The 23,344-nt window shown below is 37.5% G+C and overlaps 1 protein-coding gene across 1 annotated transcript; it reads right to left on the minus strand.

Annotated features, from left to right (window-relative positions):
• Nucleotides 1–13,065: 13,065 nt before the first annotated feature.
• LOC110741239 (olfactory receptor 52B4-like) lies at nt 13,066–17,595 on the minus strand. The gene is given in 1 exon segment (XM_021926208.2): nt 13,066–17,595. A coding segment is annotated over 1 exon segment (939 nt). The 5' UTR covers nt 15,023–17,595; the 3' UTR covers nt 13,066–14,083.
• Between the last annotated feature and the right edge of the window lie 5,749 nt (nt 17,596–23,344).

Consider the following 23,344-nt stretch of genomic DNA (forward strand, 5'->3'; position numbering starts at 1 on the left):
CAAACCGGTAACTAAGAAAAAAAGAGAAAACTCAAATAAATAAAATGAGGGATTAAAAAGGAGACATTACAACTGACATCGCAGAAGTCATAGAGGATCATAAGACTATTGTGAACAATTATACACCAAATAATTGGGAAATAGAGAAGAAATAGATAAATTCCTGGAAACATAGTACCTACCAAAATTGCATTATGAATAAATGGAAACCTGAACAGACCAATAATGTGCAAGGAGATTGAATCAGTAATAAAAAGTATGCCATCATAAAACCTCAGTATGGCACAGTACAATTTTGTCAAATATTTACAGATTTACTACCAATTCTTCACAAAATATTCTAAAAAACTAAAGAGGAGGAAATTATTCCTAACTAATTCTACAAAGTCAGCTATACTCAGACACCAAAACCAGCCAAGGTTCCAAAAACAAAAGAAGAAAAACTGCAGACCAATATCCCTGAGGAATATAGATACAGTGATCCTCAATAAAATGCTATCAAACTGATTTCAACAGTATATGGAAAAGATTGTTCACCATGATCAAGGGAGAAACATCCTAGGGATGCAAGAATGGTTCAAAATATGAAAATCAATAAATGTGATACATTAAATTAACAGAATGAAGGACAAATATAATCATTTTAATAGATACTGAAAAAGTGTTTCACAAAATTCAACACTCTTCATGATAAAAACTCTGAACAAATTAGGTGTAGGAGGAATGCACCTCAGCACAATAAAGGTCATATATGACAAACCCTCAGCTAACATTATACCCAGTGGGGAAAAGTTGAAAGCTTTTTCACTGAAATCGGGAACAAGACAAGGATGCCTACTGTCAGTATGTGTATTCAACATAGTACTGGAAGTCCTAGCCAGAGCAATTAGGCAAGAGAAAGAAGTAGAAGACCCTTTCATTGGAAAGGAAGAAGTTAATTTTTCCCTGTTTGCGAATAACACTATCTTATATGAAGTGTTATTCATATAAAGACTCCACAAAAACTATTAGAACTAATATGCAAATTCAGTAAAGTTGAAGGATAAAAAATCAACAAAAATATTAGTAGTCTTTTCACATGTTAATAGCAAACTATCTGAAAAAGAAATCCAGAAAACTATCCCATTTACAATAGCTGCAAAAATAAAATAAAATACCTAGACATAAATTTAACCAAGAAGGTGAAATATCTCTACAATGAAAAAACAAAACAAAACAAAACAAAACACTGATTAAAGCAATTGAAGAAGACACAAATAAATGAATATTATATATTCATAAATTAGAAAAATAATATCTTTAAAACATTTATACTACTCAAAACTATATACAGATTCAATGCAATCCCTATCAAAATACCAATGACACTTTTTTACAGAAATAGACAAAACAATCCTAAAAGACTTATAAAACCACACAAACCCCCAAGTAACCAAAGTAATTTTCACCAAAAAGAACAAAGTTGAAGGCATCACATTAACTGGCTGCAAAATATGCAATAAAACTATAGTAACCAAAACATCATGGCACTAGCACAAAAACAGATACATTGACCAATGGAACAGAAATAGGGAGCCTAGAAGTATTTCTATGCACTCAGAGACAATACATTTTCGGCCAAGTAAGTTACCAAGAACACATATTGGGAAAAGGATAGTCTCTTCAGTAAGTAGGATACGAAGAAGTGGATATTCACATGCAGAATGAAATTAGACCCTTATCTCACCTTATATATAAAAAAAAGTCAAAGAAGATTAAAGCCCTAAACATAAGGCCAGAAACCATGAAACTACTAGAAGAAAATACAGGGGAAAGGCTTCAGAGATTGGTGTGGGTAAGGATTTCTTCTGGATATGACCTCAAAATCAAAGATAACAAAAAGCAAAATAGACAAATGAGATTACATTCAAAGAAAAAGATTCTGCACAGCAGAGAAAACAATCAACAAAGTGCAAAGACAACCTATAAAGTGGGAGAAAATCTGTGCAGTCTATATACCTTATATGGCATTAATATCTAAAATTTATAAGGAACTCAAATAACTTAATGGCAAGAAAACAAACAACCGTATTTAAAAAGGGTGAAACACTTGAGTAAACATTTATCAAAAGAAGACATGCAAATGGCCAATAGGTCAATAGGTGTATGAACAAATGTTAAACATCACTGATGATCAGGGAAATATAAACCAAATCCACAATGAGATATCACTTTGCACCTGTCTTAATGGCTACTATCAAAAAGACAAAATAACAAATAGTAAGGAAGTGAAGAAAAATGAACTCTTACACACTGTTGGTGGGAATGTTAATTAGTACAGACATTATGGAAAACACCCTTTAAGGTCATTAAAATATTAAAAATAGAACTATCATATGATTTAGTAACACCACTATTGAGTATATATCCAAAGGAAATAAAATCAGCGTATCAAAGAGATATTTGTGCTTCCATGTTTACTGCAGCATTATTCACAAAGGCCAAGATATGGAATCACCCTAAGTGTCCATCTACAGATAAAAATGGATAAAGAAAATGTAGTATATATACACAATGGAATACTATTCAGCCATCAAAAAGAACACAATCCTGTGAGTTGCAACATGTTTGAACCTGGAGAGCATTAAGTTAAATAGAGGCACAAAATGACAAATGTTGGATGATCTCACTCATATGTGAGTGAGAAAGAAGTTGATCTCATAGAAGTAGAGAGTAGAATGTTGGTTACCAGAGGTGTGGATGGTTAAGGGAGAGGCAGGGATAGGGAGATGGTGGTCAAAGGATATGTAATTACAGTTAGATAAGAGAAAAGTATATAATATATTAAACATGTGTCCAGAATAGGCAATTATGTAGAGTTAGAAAGTAGATAAGTAATTACCGGGGGCTAGGGAAAGAGAGGAAGAGAATAGGTGGGAGTGGGCAGGAAAAGGAAGAATGACTACTAATGGTTATGAAGTTTTTTTATGTGATGAAAATGTTCTAGAATTGATTGTGATGATGGTTGCATAACTCTGTGAACATACTAAGACCATTGGATTATAGACTTTATTTATTTCTGTTATTTCTATTTTTTTATTACATTTCAATAGTTTTTGGGGAACAGGTGGTTTTTGGTTACACAGATAAGTTCTCTAGTGGTGATTTCTGAGATTTTGGTGCACTGGTCACCAGAGTTGCATATACTATACCCAATGTGTAGTCTTTTATCCCTCACCTCTTCCCACTCTTCCTCCCACATCCCTAAAGTCCATTATGTAACTCTTATACCTTTGCATCCTCTTAACTTAGCTCCCACATGTAAGTGAGAACATACAATATGTGATTTTCCACTCTTGAGTTACTTCACTTAGACTAATGATCTCCAACTCCATCCGGGTTGCTGCAAACGCCATTATTTCATTTCTTTTTATGGCTGAGTAGTATTTCATGGTATATATACTACATTTTCTTTATCCACTTGTTGGTTGATGGGCATTTAGGCTGGATTATACACTTTAAATGTATGAATTGTATAATATGTAAATTATATCTCGATAAAACTGTTTAAAAGAAAAGAAAAGCCCAGGACTTGATGGTTTCACTCATGAATTCTACAAAACATTTAAAGAAGAAAGAAAACCAATCCTTCTCAAACTTTCAAAAAACTGAAGAAGAGGGCAAAATTCCAAACTAATTTTATGAGACTAGGACTACTCTGATACGAAAGACAGACAAGGATCATACAATAAAAGAAAATTACTCTGAGAGCAGTGGCTCACACCTGTAATCCCAATACATTGAGAGGTTGAGGCAGGAGGACCACTTGAGCCCCGAAGTTTGAGACCAACCTAGGCAACATAGTGAGACTGTGTTTCTACAAAAAACAGAAAAAAGTAGCCAGACAGGGTGGTGTATGCCTGTAATCCCAGCTACTTGGGAGGCTGAGGTAGGAGGGTTGCTTGAGCCCAGGAGTTGAGGCTAAAGTGTGCCATGATCACACCACTGCATTCCAGCCTGGGCAACAGAGCGAGATATTGTCTCAAAAAAAAATTACATGCGAATATCCTCAACAAATATAAACATAGATGCAAAAATCCTCAACAAATACTAGTAAACTGAATTCAACAGCATATAAAAATTATCATTCATCAAGATCAGGTGAGATTGATCCATGGGGTAAAGATGTTTCCACATACACATGTGATATACCGTATTTTTTTTATTTTTCTATTTATTATTATTATTATAATTTTTAAGTTCTAGGGTACATGTGCATAACGTGCAGGTTTGTTACATATGCATACTCTGTGCCTGTTGGTGTGTTGCACCCATCAACTCGCTGTCATTTACATCAGGTATAACTCCCAGTGCAATCCTCCCTCCCTCCCTCCCCCATGATAGGCCCTGGTGTGTGATGTTCTCTTCCCTTGAGTCCAAGTGATTCATATTGAAACTAGTTCCCACCTATGAGTGAGAACATGCGGTGTTTGGTTTTCTGTCTTTTGTGATAGCGTTTGCTAAGAATGATGGTTTCAGCTGCATCCATGTCCCTACAAAGGACACACAAACTCATCCTTTTTATGGCTGCATAGTATTCCATGGCAGTATATAAAGCACATTTTTAATCCAGTCTGTCACCGATGGACATTTGGGTTGATTCCAAGTCTTTGCTATTGTGAATAGTGCCACAATAAACATAATGGTGCATGTGTCTTTATAGTGCATGATTTATAATCCTTTGGGTATATACCCAGTAATGGGATGGCTGGTCATATGGTACTTCTAGTTCTAGATCCTTGAGGAATCGCCATACTGTTTTCCATAATGGTTGAACCATTCTACAATCCCACCAACAGTGCGAAGTGTTCCTATTTCTCCACATCCTCTCCAGCACCTGTTGTTTCCTGATTCTTGTCGATTGCCATTCTAACTGGTGCAGATGGTATCTCATTGTGGTTTTGATTTGCATTTCTCTGATGGCCAGTGATGATGAGCATTTTTTCATGTGTCTGTTGGCTGTATGCATGTCTTCTTTTGAGAACTGTCTGTTCATATCCTTTTGCCCACTTTTTGATGTGGGTTGTTTGTTTGTTTTTTTCTTTGTAAATTTGCTTTGAGTTCTCAGGGTCTTTGGATATTAGCTCCTTGTCAGATGAGTAGCATTTTGCAAAAATTTTCTCTCCCATTCTGTAGGTTGCCTGTTCACTCTGATGGTAGTTTCTTTGCGCAGAAGCTCGTTAGTTTAATTAGATTCATTTGTCAATTTTGGCTTTGTTGCCGTTGCTTTTGGTGTTTTAGACATGAAGTCCTTTGCCGATGCCTATGTCCTGAGTGGTATTACCTAGGTTTTTCTAGGGTTTTATTAGGCCCACCATTTGGCTCCCAATCAATCTTGAATTAATTTTCGTGATAAGGAGTAAAGGAGTTATCCAGTTTCAGCTTTCTACTCTATGGCTAGCCAATCTTCCAGCACCATTTATTAAATAGGGAATCTTCCCCATTTCTTGTTTTTCTCATGTTTGCCTACAAAAGACCGATGGTTGTAGATGTGTGGTATTATTTCTGAGGACTCTGTTCTGTTCCATTGGTCTATATTCTGTTTTGGTACCAGTACCATGCTGTTTGTCACTGTAGCCTTTGTAGGTGTTTGCTCGTGGTAGCGTGGATGCCTCCAGCCTTGTTCTTTTACTTAGGATTGTCTTGGTAATGCGGGTTTTGGTTCCATATGAATCCTTTAAAGTAAGTTTTTCCCAAATTTTCACAGGCTTCATGGATAAATGAGTTCCATAAATAACCTTTGGGCAGTATGGCCATTTTCATGATATTGATTCTTCCTATCCATGAGCATGGTATGTTCTTCCACTTGTTTGTGTCGCCTTTTATTTCATTGAGCAGGCTTGTAGTTCTCCTTGAAGAGGTCCTTCACATCCCTTTGTAAGTTGATTCCTATTTTTATTCTTCCTTTGAAGCAATGTGAATGGAAGTTCATTCATGATTTGGCTCTCTCTTGTTTGTCTGTTACTGGTGTATAAGAATGCTTGTGATTTTGCACATTGATTTTGTATCCTGAGACTTTAAGGAGTTAAGCTATCAGCTTACATAGGAGATTTTTGGGCTGAGACAATGGGGTTTTCAAATATACAATCATGTCATTCAAAAAGAGGGACAATTTGACTTTCTTTTCCTAACTGAATACTCCCTTGATTTTTTCTTGACTGATTGCCTCTAGCCAGAACTTCCAACACTAGGTTGAATAGGAGGTGAGAGAGGGCATCCCTGTCTTGTGCCAGTTTTAAAGGAATTTTTCCAGTTTTTGCCCATTCAGTATGCTATTGGCTGTGGGTTTGTCATAAATAGCTCTTATTATTTTGAGATACCGCCCATCAATACTGAATTTATTGAGAGTTTTAGCATGAAGGGTTGTTGAATTTTGTCGTGCCGGGCCTTTTCTGCATCTATTGAGATAATCATGTGGTTTTGTCTTTGGTTCTCTTTTTATATGCTGGATTACGCGTATTGATTTATGAGTGTTGAACAGCCTTGCATCCCAGGGGATGAAGCCCACTGATCATGGTGGATAAAGTTTTGATGTGCTGTTGATCTGGTTTGCCAGTATTTTTATTGAGGATTTTACATCAATGTTCATCAGGAGATATTGGTCTAAAATTCTCTTTTTGTTGTGTCTCTGCCAGGCTTTGGTATCAGGGATGATGTTGGCCTCTATAAAAATGAGTTAGGAGGATTACCTCTTTTTCTATTGATTGGAAATAGTTTCAGAAGCTGAATGGTACCAGCTCCTCCTTGTACTTCTGGTAGAATTCAGCTGTGAATCCATCTGGTCCTGACTTTTTTTGGTTGGTAGGCTATTAATTATTGCCTTAATTTCAGAGCCTGCTATTGGTCTATTCAGGGATTCAGCTTCTTCTGGTTTAGTCTTTAAGAGTGTATGTCCAGGAAATTATCCATTTCTTCTAGGTTTTCCAGTTTATTTCCATGCAGGTGTTTATAGTATTCTCTCGATGGTAGTTTGTATTTCTGTGGGGTCAGTGATATCCCTTTATCATTTTTATTGCCTATTTTGATTCTTCTCTTTCTTTATTTAGTCTTATAGCAGTCTATCATCAATTTTGTTGATCTTTTCAAAACCAACTCCTGGATTCATTGGATTTTTGGAGGATTTTGTGTCTCTATCTCCTCTCAGTTCTGCTCTGATCTTAGTTATTTCTTGCCTCTGCTAGCTTTTGAATGTGTTTCTTGCTCTTTTGTTTCTCTAGTTCTTTTAATTGTGCTAGAGAGTGTCAATTTTAGATCTTTTCCATCTTTCTCCTGTGGGCATTTAGTGCTATAAATTTCCTTCTGCACACTGCTTTTAAATGTGTCCCAGAGATTCTGTATGTTGTGTCTTTGTTCTCATTGGTTTCAAAGAACATCTTTTATTTCTGCCTTCATTTCGTTATGTACCCAATATCATTCAGGGCAGATTATTCAGTTTCCATGTAGCGAGCAGTTTTGATTGAGTTTCTTAGTCCTGAGTTCTAGTTTGTTTGTACTGTGGTCTGGAGAGACAGTTTGTTATAATTTCTTCTTTACATTTGCTGAGGAGTGCTTTTACTTCCAATTATGGGTCAATTTTAGAATAAGTGTGATGTGGAAAAAGAGAAGAATGTGTGTATATTCTGTTGATTTGGGGTGAGAGTTCTGTAGATGTTCATTAGGTCTGCTTGCTGCAGAGATGAGTTCAATTCCTGGATATCCTTGTTAACTTTCTGTCTCGTTGATCTGTCTAATGTTGACAGTGGGTGTTAAAGTCTCCCATTATTGTATGGGAGTTCAAGTCTCTTTGTAAGTCTCTAAGAACTTGCTTTATGAATCTGGGTGCTCCTGTATTGGGTGCATATATATTTAGGATAGTTAGCTCTTTCCTGTTGAATTGATCCCTTTACCATTATGTAATGGCCTCTTTATCTCTTTTGATCTTTGATGGTTTAAAGTCTGTTTTATTAGAGACTAGTATTGCAACTCTGCTTTTTTGTTCTCCATTTGCTTGGTAGATCTTTTCTCCATCCCTTTATTTTGAGCCTATGTGTGTCTCTGCATGTGAGATGGGTCTCCTGAATACAGCAGAGACTGGATGGTCTTGACTCTTATCCATTGCCAGTCTGTGTCTTTTAATTGACCATTTGGTCCTTTGCATTTAAGGTTAATATTGTTATGTGTGAACTTTGATCCTGCCATTATGATATTAACTGGTTATTTTGCTCGTTAGTTGATGCAGTTTCTTCCTAGCCTCGATGGTCTTACATTTTGGCATGTTTTTGCAATGGCTGGTACTCGGCTTGTTCCTTTTCCATGTTTAGTGCTCCTTTCAGGGTCTCTTGTAAGGCAGGTGGCCTGGTGGTGACAAATTCTAAGCATTTGCTTATCTGTAAAGATTTTATTTCTCCCTTCACTTATGTTCTAGTTTGGCTGGATATGAAATTCTGGGTTTAAAATTTTCTTTAAGAATGCTGGAATATGGGCCCCACTCTTCTGGCTTGTAGAGTTTCTGCCAAGAGATCTGCTCTAGTCTGATGGGTTTCCCTTTGTGGGTAACCCGACCTTTCTCTGGCTGTCTAAGATTTTTCCTTCATTTTAACTTCTTCTTTGTGAATGTGGCAATTATGTGTCTTGGAGTTGCTCTTCTCGAGGAGTATCTTTGTGGCGCTCTCTGTATTTCCTGACTTGAATGTTGGCCTCGTCTCTACTAGGTTGGGGAAGTTCTCCTCGGATGATATCCTGAAGAGTGTTTCCGTTGGTTCCATTTTCTCACTTTTCAGGCACCTAATCAGACGTAGATTTATGTTTTTACATAATCCCATACTTGCAGGCTTTGTTCATTTTTTTCTTTCTTTGTTCTTAGATTTCTTTTCACTTTATTTCAATCATTTGATCCTCAATTGTTGATACTTTCTTTTCCAGTTGATCGAGTCGTTACTGAAGCTTCTGTGCTGCTTGTCATGTATTTCTCTCACTACATTATCTCTGTCAGTTCATTTATGTCTTCTCAGATAATTATTCTCGCATCAATTTTTCCACTCGTTTATCAAGATTTTAGTTTCTTTGTGCTGGGTATGTAATTCTCCTTAGCTCTGAGAAGTTTGATGACTGGCTTTCTCTCATCCGCTGTCATTCTCCGTCTATCTTGATCCATTGCTGGCAATGAGCTGCGTGCCCTTTGCAGCTGGAGATGTAATTTTATTTTTGAATATCCAGCTTTTCTGCCCTGCTTTTTCCCCCATCTTTGTGGTTTTATCTGCTCTCTGGTCTTGATCATGGTGACATACTGATGGGGTTTTGGTGTGGGTGTCCTTCCTGTTTGTTAGTTTTCCTTCTAACAAATGTGACCCTCAGCTGTATGTCTGTTGAGATTGCTTGGAGGTCCATTCCAACCTGTTTGCTCTGGTATCAGCAGCAGAGGCTGCAGAAGATAGAATATTGCTGAACAGAGAGTGTACCTTGTTCGATTCTTGCTTTGGGAGCCTTCCTCTCAGGGTGTACTCCACCGCGGTGAGGTGTGGGTGTCGGTCTGCCCTAGTGGGGGATGTCTCCCAGTTAGGCTACTCAGGGGTCAGGGACCCACTTGAGCAGGCAGTCTGTCCATTCTCAGATCTCAACTCCATGTTGGGAGATCCACTGCTCTCTTCAAAGCTGTCAGACAGAGTCATGGTGTCTGCAGAGGTTTCAGCTGCTTTTTTTGTTGTTGTTGTTGCTTAGCTGTGCCCTCAATCCCCAGAAGTGGAGTCTGCAGAGACAGGCAGGACTCCTTTTTTAGCTGCTGTGAGCTCCCACCCAGTTCCAGCTTCCCAGCGGCTTTGTTTACCTACTCGGCCTCAGCAATGGCGTGGGCTTTCCTCCCTAGCTCCTGCTGCTAAGCTGCCTTCCCTGCTAGATTGCAGACTGCTGTGCTAGCAATGAGGAAGGCCCCAGGGGCATGGGACCCCAGGCCAGGTGTGACATACTCCTGATGTGCCCCGCTTGCTAAGATCCTTGGTAAGCGCAGTATTGGGTGGAGCTACCTAATTTCAAGGTGTTGTGTGTCTCAGTTCCCCTGGTTGTGATTCCCTTCCCCCTTTCAGGGCCTCTTGCGGTGAGGCAATGCCTCACCCTGCTTCAGCTCTGGCTGGTCGGGCTGCAGCAGCTGACCAGCACCGCATTGTCCCCGCGACTCCCACGAGATGAACCTGTTACCTCAGTTGAAAATGTGCAGATATCACCTGTCTTCTGGTGTCGCCGTGCTGGGAGTTGGAGACTGGAGCAATTCCTATTCAGCCATCTTGCTCCGCCAATATACCATATTAACAGAATGAAGAACAGAAATCATATGGTCATCTCAATAGATGCAGAAAGCATTTAACAAAATTCAACATTTTTTTTTTATGAAAAATGTTCTCAACGAATTATGTATAGAAGGAATGCACCTCCACACAATAAAGGCCATACATGACATAAGCTAACATCATATACTCAGTGAGGAAAAGTTTAAAGCTTTTCCTCAAAGGTCAGGAACATAATAAAAATGCTCACTCTGACCACTTCTAGTTAGCATAGTACTGGAAGTCCTAGCAAGAGCAATTTGGCAGGAGAAAGAAACAAAAGATTTCTAGATGGAAAAGGAGGAAGTTAAATTGTCCCTGGTTTGCAGATGACATGATTGTATGCAAAGAAAACCTTATAGACTCCACCAAAAAACTGTTAGCACTGATAAAAATTCAGTAAAGTAGCAAGATAAAAATTAACACATAAAATTAGTAGCTTTTCTATACACTAACAATGAACTACCTAAAAAAGAAATCAAGAACACAATTTCATTTATGATAGCATTAATAAGAATAAGTTACTTAGGAATATATTTAGCCAAGGAAGTGAAATCCTGTACACTGAAAACTATAAAACATTGATGAAGGAAATTGAAGAAGACACAAATAAATGGGAAGATATCCTCTGTTCATGGACTGGAAGAACTAACATTGTTAAAACATCCACACTACCTAAAGCAATCTGCAGATTCAATGTAGTCCCTATCAAAATACCAATGACATTCTTCACAGAAGTAGAAAACACAACCTTAAAATTATTATGGAACCACATAAGACCTTGAATAGCCAAAGCATTCTCAAGTAAAAAAATGAAAAATAAAAACCAAAAACCAAAACTGGAGGTATAATAATACCTGACTTCAATATACTACAAAATATATTACAAAGCTATAGTAATTAAAAGAGCAAGGCACTAACATTAACAAAAGGACACAAAGACCAATGAAGCAGACTAAAGAGCCTAAGTATAATTCCACACATTAGTAAAATGGACTTTTGCCAAAGGTGGCAAGAAAAAACAAGAGGGAAAATTAGTCTCTTTAATAAATGGTATTGGGATAACTCAATATCCACAAACAAAAGAATAAAATTAGATCCTTATCTCACTCTACATACAAAAATTAAGTCAAAATGGATTAAAGGCTTAACTGTGAGACTGGAAACTCTAAAACAACTAATAGAAAATACAGGGGAAAAGCTTCATGACATTGGTCTGGGCAATAACTTTTTGAATAAGAATCCAAAGACATAGGCAACAAAAATGAAAATTGGCAGAATTATTTAAAACTAAAAAAACTTCCGCATAGGCAGGAAATAACAGAGGAAAAAGACAATCTTTTGAATGGGAGAAAATATTTGCAAACCTTCATCTGATAAGGGGTTAATAGCCAAAATATATAAATAATTCAAATAACCCAATAATAAGAAATAAACTTCTTAAAAAATGGGCAAAGTACCTAAATAGGCAATTTTCAAAGAAGACATACAAATGGCCAGTAGGTAAATGAAGAAAAAATAAAGGTCAGCAAAACTAATCATCAGGGAAATGCAAATTAAACCACAATGAGATATCACCTCATACAAATTAGAATGACTATTAACAAAAAGACAAAAGATAAAAAGTGTTGGAGAGAATGGGGAGAAGGGGAACCCTTGCACATTGTTGGTGGGAATGTTAGATAGTATAAGTATGATGGAAAACAGTATGGACATTCATCAAAAAATTAAAAATAGAACTATCTGTGATCCATCTATCTCACTACTGTGTATATACCCAAATATATGAAATCAGTATGTTGAAGACATGTTCATTCTCATGTTCATTGCAGCACTATCCACAATATCCCAGATATGAACTCAAAATACGTGTCTATCGATGGATGAATGGATACAGAAAATGTAGTATATACACATAAGGGAATACTATTCAGCCTTATAAAAGAAAGAAATTCTGCCATTTACAATAACAGGGATGAATTTAGAGGACATAATGTTAAATGAAGTAAGCCAGGCACAGAAAGACAAATACCCCATTATCTCACTCACATGTTGAACACACAGAAGTAGAATAGAATTGTGGCTAGGACCCTGGGGTGGGGTAAAGGGTTGAGGATGGAGAGATGTTGGTCACAGAACACAAAAGTTCAGTTAGATAAGAGAACTAAGTTCAAGAGATCTATTGTACAACATGGTGACTATAGTTAAAAGAGATGTATTTCATTCTTGAAAATTGCTAAGATAGCAGGTTTTAAATTTTCTTACCACAACAAATGAGGTAATGTATATGTTAATTAGCTCAATTTACCCATTCCACAATGTATACATATTTTAAAATGCGTTGTACACGATAAATATAATTTTGTTTTTCAACAAAAAAGAAAAATTTAAAAAAAATTTATAAAAGGGAAAAATTAGGTTATAGACTACAACTATAGTATAGGCGCTATTTTACATATTTATCATATTATAATATTTTGCAAATAGATACAGGAATTGATACAGATGAAAATAAATACAAATACAGATTCAGATACAGATACAGATGTATAGACATGTACATTTATAAACAAAGATGTATAGCTATATATAACAAATTTTAACAGTACAATTGCTTGAGAGCTCTAAGATTGTAGTTTTATGAGCTCCATTTCAAGTTTGTTTTTTCACAATTTCTAATGCTTCCTAGAAGGAACATAGACTTTTAATAAAATAAGTATTAAAAATATGAGCAATATGCTATTTTTCTCATAAAAAATTATCAACTATAATACACTGAGAAGGAATTGTGATTGGAGAAAATGTCAGAGGAGATGACATGAGAATTAGATATGAAAGGAGGAATAAGAGTTTTCCACAAGTTGATGGAGGTTATTTCAAGAGAAGGCAGAGTACCTGAAGAGTATGGTATAACCTGAGAAAACTGACAAATTAATGGCCTGATGCATCTGAAGTTCAGGTTGCATAGAAGGTATTGGGAAGTGTGGTTGTAAAAACACTCAGAATTCATGTGAATAAACATTTTGAATGTCTTCCTGAGGAGGAGATCATTGAAGAACACAGCCTGACACTGAGAATGAAGGAGTTCCCTTTCTTCAGCATTTCCCCAGCACACACCACACCTTCAGAAACCACAGGTCATTCCCCAACACAAAAATGATCAGACTCAGGTTCCTCAAGAGTTGTTCTGCAAAATATGAATCACACAATTTATTTGCAATCCTCTATTATAGACATTCATGTTCATAGGATATAAATTATAACATAATAGAAATAAATGGAAAACCTAGGAATCACTGATTCTAAGAATGTCACTTAGCTGGAATGAAGGACATAAAAGAATGGAGGTTTGTACGTGATTTTACAGGAATACAACATGTCTCAGAGCTTCAGAAACTCAGTAGAGGACAGCTGAACAAATTCCAATGCCAGAGCACTGTTCCCACTTTATCTATTTCCAAAGATCATGATAGTGTTGTCCTATTAAGGATACATGACTTCCGAAAAATCAATCTATTCTCTCCCAGGCTCTGTGCAGGAGGTAGTTTGTTCAGTCAAACATTGCATTGCTGTCCTAGGTTCCTTAAAAAACAGAAGAGTAAGCCCTGCAACTTCCCAGTTGACCTTGCTCCAGACATGGTACTCACTGAGTTATTTCCTACTGTGTCAGCTGACCTCTCCCATCTACCACTTCCATACCCACTTACCAGATAGCTAGAGATTCTGAAAACTCAGTTCTTAAACCAAAGTTATTTCTGTTTTATAAACAAAAAATGAACCACCTGTTCCTGGATTTGCTTGGTTTTGATCCCATAAATAATGGGATTCAGCATAGGTGGAACCAGAAAGCAGACATTAGCCAATGGGATGTGGATACAATATGGAATGTGGTGTCCAAACCTCTAGGTAAGGACTGTGAAGATGCCAGACCCATAAAAGAGGATGATGATGCAAACATGGGAGCCACATGTATTGAGAGCTTTGTGGCGAGCATCTGGAGAAGGCATGTGGAAGACAGCATGGAGAATCAGCATATAGGAAATTAGTACAACATCTAAGACCACCGTTGACATTAGAATTGAAAACTCATACTAAATGTTTATTCGAATGTCATTACATGCATATTTGGCTAGACCAATGTGTTCACAAAAGGTGTGTGGAATAATATTATTCTGGCAGAAAGTCAATCTTTTTAAAAGAAATATGATAGGGAAAATTGTACCGTAACTTCTCAGGGAGACAGTCATACAAATTTTCTTAATCAGAGCATTTATAAGAATGGTGGTGTACCTCAGTGGGTAGCATATGGCAATGTAGTGGTCAAAGGCCATCACTAGCAAGATCCCTGACTCAGAGATGAAGGTGGAATGGATGAAGAAGAGCTGAGTGATGCAACGATCCAGGGAGATGTCCCCAGCATGGAACCAGAAGATAGCTAAGGCCTGAGGAATGGTGCACGTGGAGAGGACAATGTCTGCTCCAGGCAGCATGCAGAGGAAGAGGTACATGGGTTCATGGAGGCTGCGCTTTGTGAGGATAGTGAAGATGAGCAGGCTGTTCCCAAGAAGGGCGGTGACATAAGAAATGAAGAATGGGTTAGAAATCCACATGTGCTGGCCCTCTAGGCAGGGGATGCCCAGCAAGTGAAAGACTGTGTGGCTAGTGCCACTGTGGTTTGCAGTAGGCATAGCTGGGAGCTTTCAGAACCTCACCTCCTACTCACAGAGGCAGAAGAAGATAAAATCTCCAACATTCTTTGCAATGTCACCAGGAGCTTTTGGCATATTCCATAATCTCCGTAACAAACACGCAAATATGAAAGGTGGTGGTCTATACTCTAATGAATGACAGTCAGACAATATCTCCAAGTAATCAGAATAAGAGACATTATTGTATGCACTTTAATTATGAATGGAGGATTATGAATATACAGAGGAAATTATTATTTCTGTGTGGGAAAGCTGAATAAGGTGACACTTAAAATTGAGTAGTTTATCATAAAGTTAATAATGAAGAGAGAAAGGAAGTAGCATAAGAAAAGGTGAGTGTACAGATCAATGCACAGGATGTTTCTGAAATATTTTCAGGCCAGGGTGGCTGGTGCATAAGGAGTACTGAGGAGAACAAGGGAAGTGATGGTATAGGCAGGATTTTCCTGAATGTGAAGGGCTTTGATCACAACTTCACTCTTAGGCCCCATCCTTTACACAGGGGCAGTCATTAGTTTAGACAGATGACGTGTTGATGTTTGTTGGAACATTGGTTGATTGAAGACACTGAAGCCTAAAAGGCCAGTGCTGTTCCAGGAATGGAAAATACCTTATTGTATTACAGTCACAGGAGAATTTAGCTAATGTTTATTAAGCATCACTTTATGCCAGGGGCTGTAGTATGCACAGTGCACTTCGTACGTTCTTAATGCAGGGAGTAGACATCCATTCTTAGAACTGGCTAGTATCCTTATTTCACACTTAAGGAAAGTGAGTCTTAGACAATATGAATAACTTGCTACTTGTCACAAAGCAGCAATTGATAGAAATGAGATTTGAAACCTCTGACTTCACCACACACAGTTTGCTCACTTATGAAGAGGGTCAAGGCACCTCTTTATCTGAGACGAGGCGCTCCTTGTGCTCACACCCCAGGGAACTAGGCTTAGAAGTGACTGAAATTAGGTAAAGAGTTATTTCTGGGGGATGAGGAGGGGTTGCAGTTCTTGATATTTGAGAAATTCTCCTGTTGGTAGAAATGAACATGTAACTTCATCATTTACTTCCTAGCATATTCTTCTTGACTCATTAGTGGATTCATTCACCAGGCATATTTGAGCATTGACTATTTTTTCCTGCATCATGCCATGTGCCTGAGTCCTAAATAGGTTTATGGTTTCAGAGAATGGTGAGCTTGTGAGTAAATAGGTTTACTGGTGTGCATAAGGAGTACTGAGGAGAACAAGGGAGGTGGAACGGCTTCAGAGAGTGCCTTCTGAGAAGAGAGCCATATTGCATCCCATTTTCAATGGAATGAAGAAATGGAGACAAATAATAAAATACACTCTTCATGGGGTTTCTGAGGATATTAAATAAAGGAGTATCTTAAAATATTTAGTTGTTGGCTAAGATATATCTTATGATCAGTAATATTTTTTCTTCCATTCTAGTTCACACTCTTGGTGCATCCCCTTCTTTCTCTCTGGGGGGAATAATTGGCTCTTAGTTATTTTTCACACCTGCTAGGATGCCCTGGCTGCCTCCACAAAGCTCTTTCCAATATGTGGCTTGGGGCAGGTGACTACAGTTCCCTGCCATTTGCAGGGCTTCTTTCATATTATGCCACGAGTTGTTTGCAGCGTACATCAATATATTTTATGTTTTCTCATGGTGCCTGCTAACTACTGGATTGCTTCTTTTTTCTGCCCTTTAGTAAATTCCATCTAGCCCACGTTCTCTCACCCTCGCTTCTCAGATCCTCATCTTTCACTTCTGCCATAAGCGGAGACTTGTGCCTCTGGTGTATATATATATTTACCACATATTTCAACAGTCTCTAAGAGTCCTTTTACCTCTGTCCTGTATGATATAACACCAGCCTGGTTCTTACCTTATTTCTGGAACCAGCACCATCCATAGATGTCTAATTCACTCACTGACCTCAGACTGAGACTTCAGTACCAGAAACGAGATCTGTGATAAAATTCAGCCTGTTGGGGGCCAGGAGTTGGGCTGTTTATCTTCTTTCAGAAGAAACCTTGAGGGAAGCACTTCTGCCACGCTCTCTAGGGAAAGAGCTATTTCCACCAGCCTTGCCCTCTTCCCAAGTAGGCTGAGTCTCTAAAACCACTTCCCACCTCCCTCCGTTCCTCCTGCTCCTTTTCTCTTTTGCTTTTCTCAAGATGCTCTGATACAAAATCCTTTCCCACCTAATCTAGCCTTACAACAGCCTGTTAAAACAAATGTTAAACCAATTTTTAATAGGCATATGAAGTCTGATGATTAATATGTGTTGATGATTTTTCTTCATGAAAAGTATAATGTTGAAGTTATATTGATCTCCCTGGCTTTCTAAGTTTTAACTTTCACAGTCATGAATAATGATGCTTAATGGTTAGTAGAAAACATGTGAGTCATGATTATTTTGGACACATTTGTATTTCATTGTTTGTCTTGACTGCTTATTTTTTTTTGTTTTTACTTTTTCTTAATTTTCAGTTTGATTGTGATGTGCCAAGGCATAACTTTCTTTGTTTTTATCCTCCTTGATGTTTGCTTAGCTTTTTGAATATGTAAATATATGAGTTTTAACTAACTTGGAAAATTTTAGTAATTATTTCTTAAATTTTTTTTATCCCATTCTGTCTCACATTTCACTTTGGGACCCAAAGCAAACTATTTTTAGACATTTTGACATTGTTTCACCAGTACCTGTGGCCTATTCATTTATTTTTCTGTTCTTTTTCCTACTTCTTTAGTTGGATAATTCTACTGATGCATCTCATATTTAATTATTAGGAGAGGGCTACTTGGTCTAAGGTAAATGCATTTGTAGATTTGTTAGGCATTAACGATATAACACCATAAGAGTTGTGCCAGTTTTTCATTACCACCAGCAATTCATGAGCATGTCTTTTCCCTCCTGACCTTGCCAGTAGGGTATGTTATCAAGCTTTTGAATATTTGCCAGTCTGATAGTGTGGCTGAAGTGTGGTTGAGCATCCACAAAAATGGCCACTAACAATTCCTCCCTCTTCTGAACACATGCACCGTTCCTCCATCATGACATGCTGTTTATTACTCATCTCCTGGAATCTAGGATGGCCTTATGACTTGCTTTGACTAATAGAATAAGGTCAAAGTTATGCATTTGAATTCTGGAGTATATACTTTCAGAGGCCTTGTAACTTTCATTCTGTCATCTTGGAGGCCACCAGCCATGTAAATAGCTTATGATAGACAAATAAATAAGAGACCATATGGTGAGAGATGCCATTGAGGGCAACTGAGGCACAGCAGCTGACAACCATAAAGGCAAGGATTTTGCTTTGTTTACTTATTTGCATTGTAGACTTCAATTCTGCTTGGCATACTCTAGGAACACAATAAATATGTATTGACTGAAAATATTATTGAATAAATAAACTGATACTATGAATGATAGAATTATGTGACATCAGTTGCTGGATGTAAATTTTAAGGTGCTTAGGTACCATAAAGCCTGGAGATTCTCCAGCTAGAGACATCTGGTAGAGTGAGTTTTGGAATGCTTGAATGGTGTAGGATGATGCCAGGAGATACTATTTGGGGCCTATCTCATTGTTCAGTTGCAGAAAAGCCTTTCTTAAGAATTTACAGCCGGGCGCGGTGGCTTACACCTGTAATCCCAGCACTTTGGGAGGCCGAGCGGGCAGATCACCTGAAGTCAGGAGTTCGAGACCAGCCTGACTAATATGATGCAACCCTTTTCTACTAAAAATACAAAAATTAGCTGGGCGTGGTGGCATGCACCTGTGATCCCAGCTACTTGGGAGGTTGAGGCAGGAGAATCACTTGAACCCGGGAAGCAGAGGTTACAGTGAGCCGAGATTGCACCATTGCACTCCAGCCTGGGCAACAGAGCAACATTCCATCTAAAAAAAAAAAAAAAAAATTAACCTTTGGGCAGTAACTGAGGCAGTTAGGCATTTTGCTGTAGGAGACCTTTCCAACAGTATTTCCCATTTTGTTTTTCACAACTATTCCTCAAATACAGAACATAATTCATTATTTACCCCCGCTTTTGTCATTCTATGCCCTTCTACCTCTGAGTCCTTATTCTTGATTTTTCTGCCGGGAATATCCTCCTTATTTGACTGATTGGTGAATGTGTACTTAGATCTCAAGAATCATCTGACATCTTAGCTCATTCATAGAGCATGTTGTAACCGTCCTTATACTAGGTAGTTTAAGATGATACTTTTTCTAATTAATTTTTAAAATTGACAAGTAGTTTTATACAATATGATGCTTTGATATACATATACATTGTGGAATGGCTAAATTAAGCTATTAATATATGCATTAGCTTACATAACCTTTTTGTGGCGAGAACACTTGAAATCTACTCTATTCCCATTTTTCAAATATATAATATATCATAATTAATTATTGTACACCATAGTGTACACTAGATCTCTTGTACTTATTCTTTCTAACTAAAATTTGTGTCTTTTGACCAACATCTCTCCAGTCTTTCCCACCCCACAGCCTCTTGTGACTACCATTACACTCTTTGCTTTTATGAGTTCAACATTTTTAGATTCTGTATGTAAATAAGATCATGCTGTATTTGGCTTTTGGTGCCTGCCTTATTTCTCTTGACATAATGGCCTCTGGGTTCATCCATGTTGTTGTCAATGACAGGATTTCCTTCCTTTATAAGGCCAAATGGTATTCCATTGTGTATATATCTCACATTTTCACTAGCCTTTCATATGTTGATGGTCACCTACGTTGATTTGATACCTTGGCTACTATGAATAATGCTGCAACAAACATGGGCATACAGATATCTTTTTGAAATATCAGTTTTCTATCCTTTGAATATATACCCAGTGGTGAGGTTATTGGATCATATGGTAGCTCTATTTTAAATTTTTCAGAAACCTCTGTACTGTTTTCCATAATAGCTGTACTGTAATAATTTATATTTTGCCTACATTTATTGTGAGGGAATCTGGAAGACAGACATACAACATTAGGAGTAGGAGAAGGTAAGAAACATGAGTTTCAAAGGAGTAGTAGCTTCTAAAAGACAGTGAATGAGCATTAGTTTAGAACAAAGCCTGGAAAATGTTTTGGCATTTGCAGTAAAAATGCCCCCCAAATGGGTGTAAATGTTTAAGATATTAAGGGCTCCCACAGGTTCTAAATAAATGGCACCAAAATGCTAATGGAGGAAAACACTTAATGAGGGGGCTTTGCTTTTTCATTTTTATTTATTTATTTTTTCACTCTGTACCGTAAATTCCACAATGGCACCTGTCTTCACTCCTGTATATCAATGTGCCTGGCACAAGGTAGGTTTCAAGTTGAAAAATTTTGACTTCTCTGTAAAAAATATTTGTAAATAATTATTAAAATATTAAAAATTTCCATCAACAATACCCTATACAACATAAAATGAAGATTTTGCCATAACAATTTTCTTCTTTTGAATATCAAATATTTAATTAGAATAATCCAGAACACCTACAAAACTTCATATATAAGTATATTCATGACAGAATATTTTTAATAGAGAGTAATGGAAGCTATATAAACGTTCAACAATAAGGGAAGGATGTAAACATATTATGGCATGTCACCAGTGTGAAATATTTAGTCACCCATTTTATCTCAAGAAATATATATAGAGTACTATGTACGTGGCATTGTGCTATACTGGAGACAAATGCAGCATGTTAATGGACCTGTGTAGTGATAAAAGTGTACTGTATTTGAGATTTCTGCTAAACAAGTAGATCTTAGCTACTCTTGCCACAAAAACTAGCAAAAATTCAGTAACTTTGTAAGCTAATAAATATGTTAATTTGTTTCACTTTAGTAACCATTTTACTATGTATACTTATTGCATAACATTATGTTGTGTACCTTAGACATACACAATACAATTTATTTTAAAAAGTAAGAACGATTTCTTGAAATGGGAAAGAATAAAGGAGCTATGTGGGTCATAAAACACTTATTTCCTTGAAAAAGTTCTATATTATGAAATTAAATAAAAGAGTATGGTAAATATAAGAAAACATAAAAATAAATAAATAGGGGGTAAGCTTAGGAGGCTATCAATGAAAATGTTCTATGCATTATAGAATCAAAGCAATAGTTCCATAGACAAAATTATAGAAACACATTTTAAATGGACTTGATTTTGTTTAGCATTCTACTATGGTGCTGTCAATATAGTCAGCACTTAACCCATATTGGTGGAATTGATGGAGAATGAGTACATGAATGCTTGAGAAAATCTGTAGGATTTCAGCTCCTGAAGTGTTTCTGTGCCTTCTGGAAGTCAGGGTTGAAGAGGATGGTAGGGAACAAACTTTGGGGCCTTGCTGAAGGTCTTTAGTCACATTTCCACTCTCTGCCCTGACCTTCTCCCTCTGAAACCACTCTCTCACCAAACTCATGGAGCCTCTCAAGCATGCTTTTCATGGTGAGCTCCCAGCATCCATGCAGTGAAAGAGTTAAGAGCTTTACAGTGATGTCACTGGAAGTAGAGGAGCTCCTAGGGGAGAAGAAAGTCATGTGAATAAGACCGTGGTCCCTGAAGATGCTGAGAGAAAGAATAGTTTGTCCTGCAGTTTCTCCTCCAGCTTGGTCCACTGGTCACTGCACACAGTCTATGGTGTGGAGACACTCTGGGATCAAGACAGGGGCATGGCTCCAGTTGGCAACTCCTGATAAACTGAGACAGGCTCTTTGGGATGAGGAGAGGTATAAGGTGGCACTGACAGCATAGCCTGGTGCTTCTGTGGGCCCTACCTATGGGCAAGAACCATGGGGTTTGACTGAGTGTGGGGATAAAGGAGGTGAGAGAAATATTGAGTTTATTGATGAGAAACAATGATGAATTGCCTTCATCATTTGGCCACTCTATAGAAGTCATATTTGGAATTCTCTATCCCCTGAGAACAGAGTCAGAGAGAGTGGACCAACATGTTACTACAGAAGATTTGTGGCCTCCTGGAAATACTAGTGAAATGAGAGGCAAGAGGCTTGCTTCTAGACTTCCTTAACTCATTTCCTCTGTAACCTTGGGAAAATTGCCTTCCTTTCTGGGCTCTTATAGTTACACGACAAGATTATTCTAAAGCAGGAATTGGGAAACATTTTTGGTACAGACCTAGAGTAAATACTTTAGGCTTCAGAAATGGTCTGCTTAACTCTGTTCCACAAGAGCTCTCACAAATGATATGTAAACAAATGGAAATGGCTGTGTTCCAATAAAACTTTATTTACAAAAGCAGGTAATGGGCAGGAATTGGCCCATAGGCTGAAGTTTGAAGATCCCTGGAATTAAGTCCCAACCCATATATTTTATGTCTCTCATTCAAGGTTAGGAGGTTCAAGATTGGAACTGGGGAAGCTCAGGGGTGTTGCCCTGTGAATTGTGCTTCTGTGACAGTCCCCTCTTCTGGCATAGGCTAGGGATTTTAAGACTGGAGGCAGGGGTAAGAGGGATTCAAAATGGGATGACTTAGATAAGTCATAAATTATCTGTGTAGGAGTAAGTTTGGGTAATTAATGACTATGTGTGAATTTGTGAGGGTATGAATATGCAGGAAATGTTAAAAGTATGTGTGTGTGAAGTGTCAGAGTGAAGGGCTGTTTGTGTAAACTGTAAAAATGTCAGTATGTAAATCTTCATTAAAATTTGTGAGAGTGAATATGTGTAATGGTGACTGTAAGAATGAACATGTGTGAAATATGCACCTGAATGGAAGAGTGTGTGACTGTGTGTGTGTGTGTGTGTGTGTATGTGTGTGTGTATTTTCAGCTGGCAGAGATGGAATTTGACCCAGGTAGGTCTGACTTGAAAGCTCTTATTTTTCCTATGTTCACTGTCTTACATGTTTTAGAAGTTGTGGCATGAGTAGGAGAACTGGAACAGAGTGGGGTGGAAGCCCGGTTTAGGTAATCAATATAACAAAATGGAAGTTTTAAATACTGATGGAAGCTTTGCTAGTTACTAACAAGTTGTTTAACTTTGGACAAATTATCTATCGGTTTCTTTGTGAATAAACCAGTGATAATTTCAATTTTATAGGTTTGGTGTGAAGATTAGAAATAATAATTGTATATGATATGCAGTAGGTATTTAATGGTTGCTATTATAAAGCTAAGAAGTATTAGTAACAGAATTGAAGATTATGAGTGACAGGAAATCAAAAGTGATATTAGATTGGGCAATCGTAATGTGACAGATCATTTTAGAGAAGGAAACTTTTGTGGCATGTTGGGGCTATCGGTACC

The sequence above is a fragment of the Papio anubis genome, chromosome 12, assembly GCF_008728515.1.
Source record: "Papio anubis isolate 15944 chromosome 12, Panubis1.0, whole genome shotgun sequence".
In the NCBI taxonomy this organism is placed as follows: Eukaryota; Metazoa; Chordata; class Mammalia; order Primates; family Cercopithecidae; genus Papio; species Papio anubis.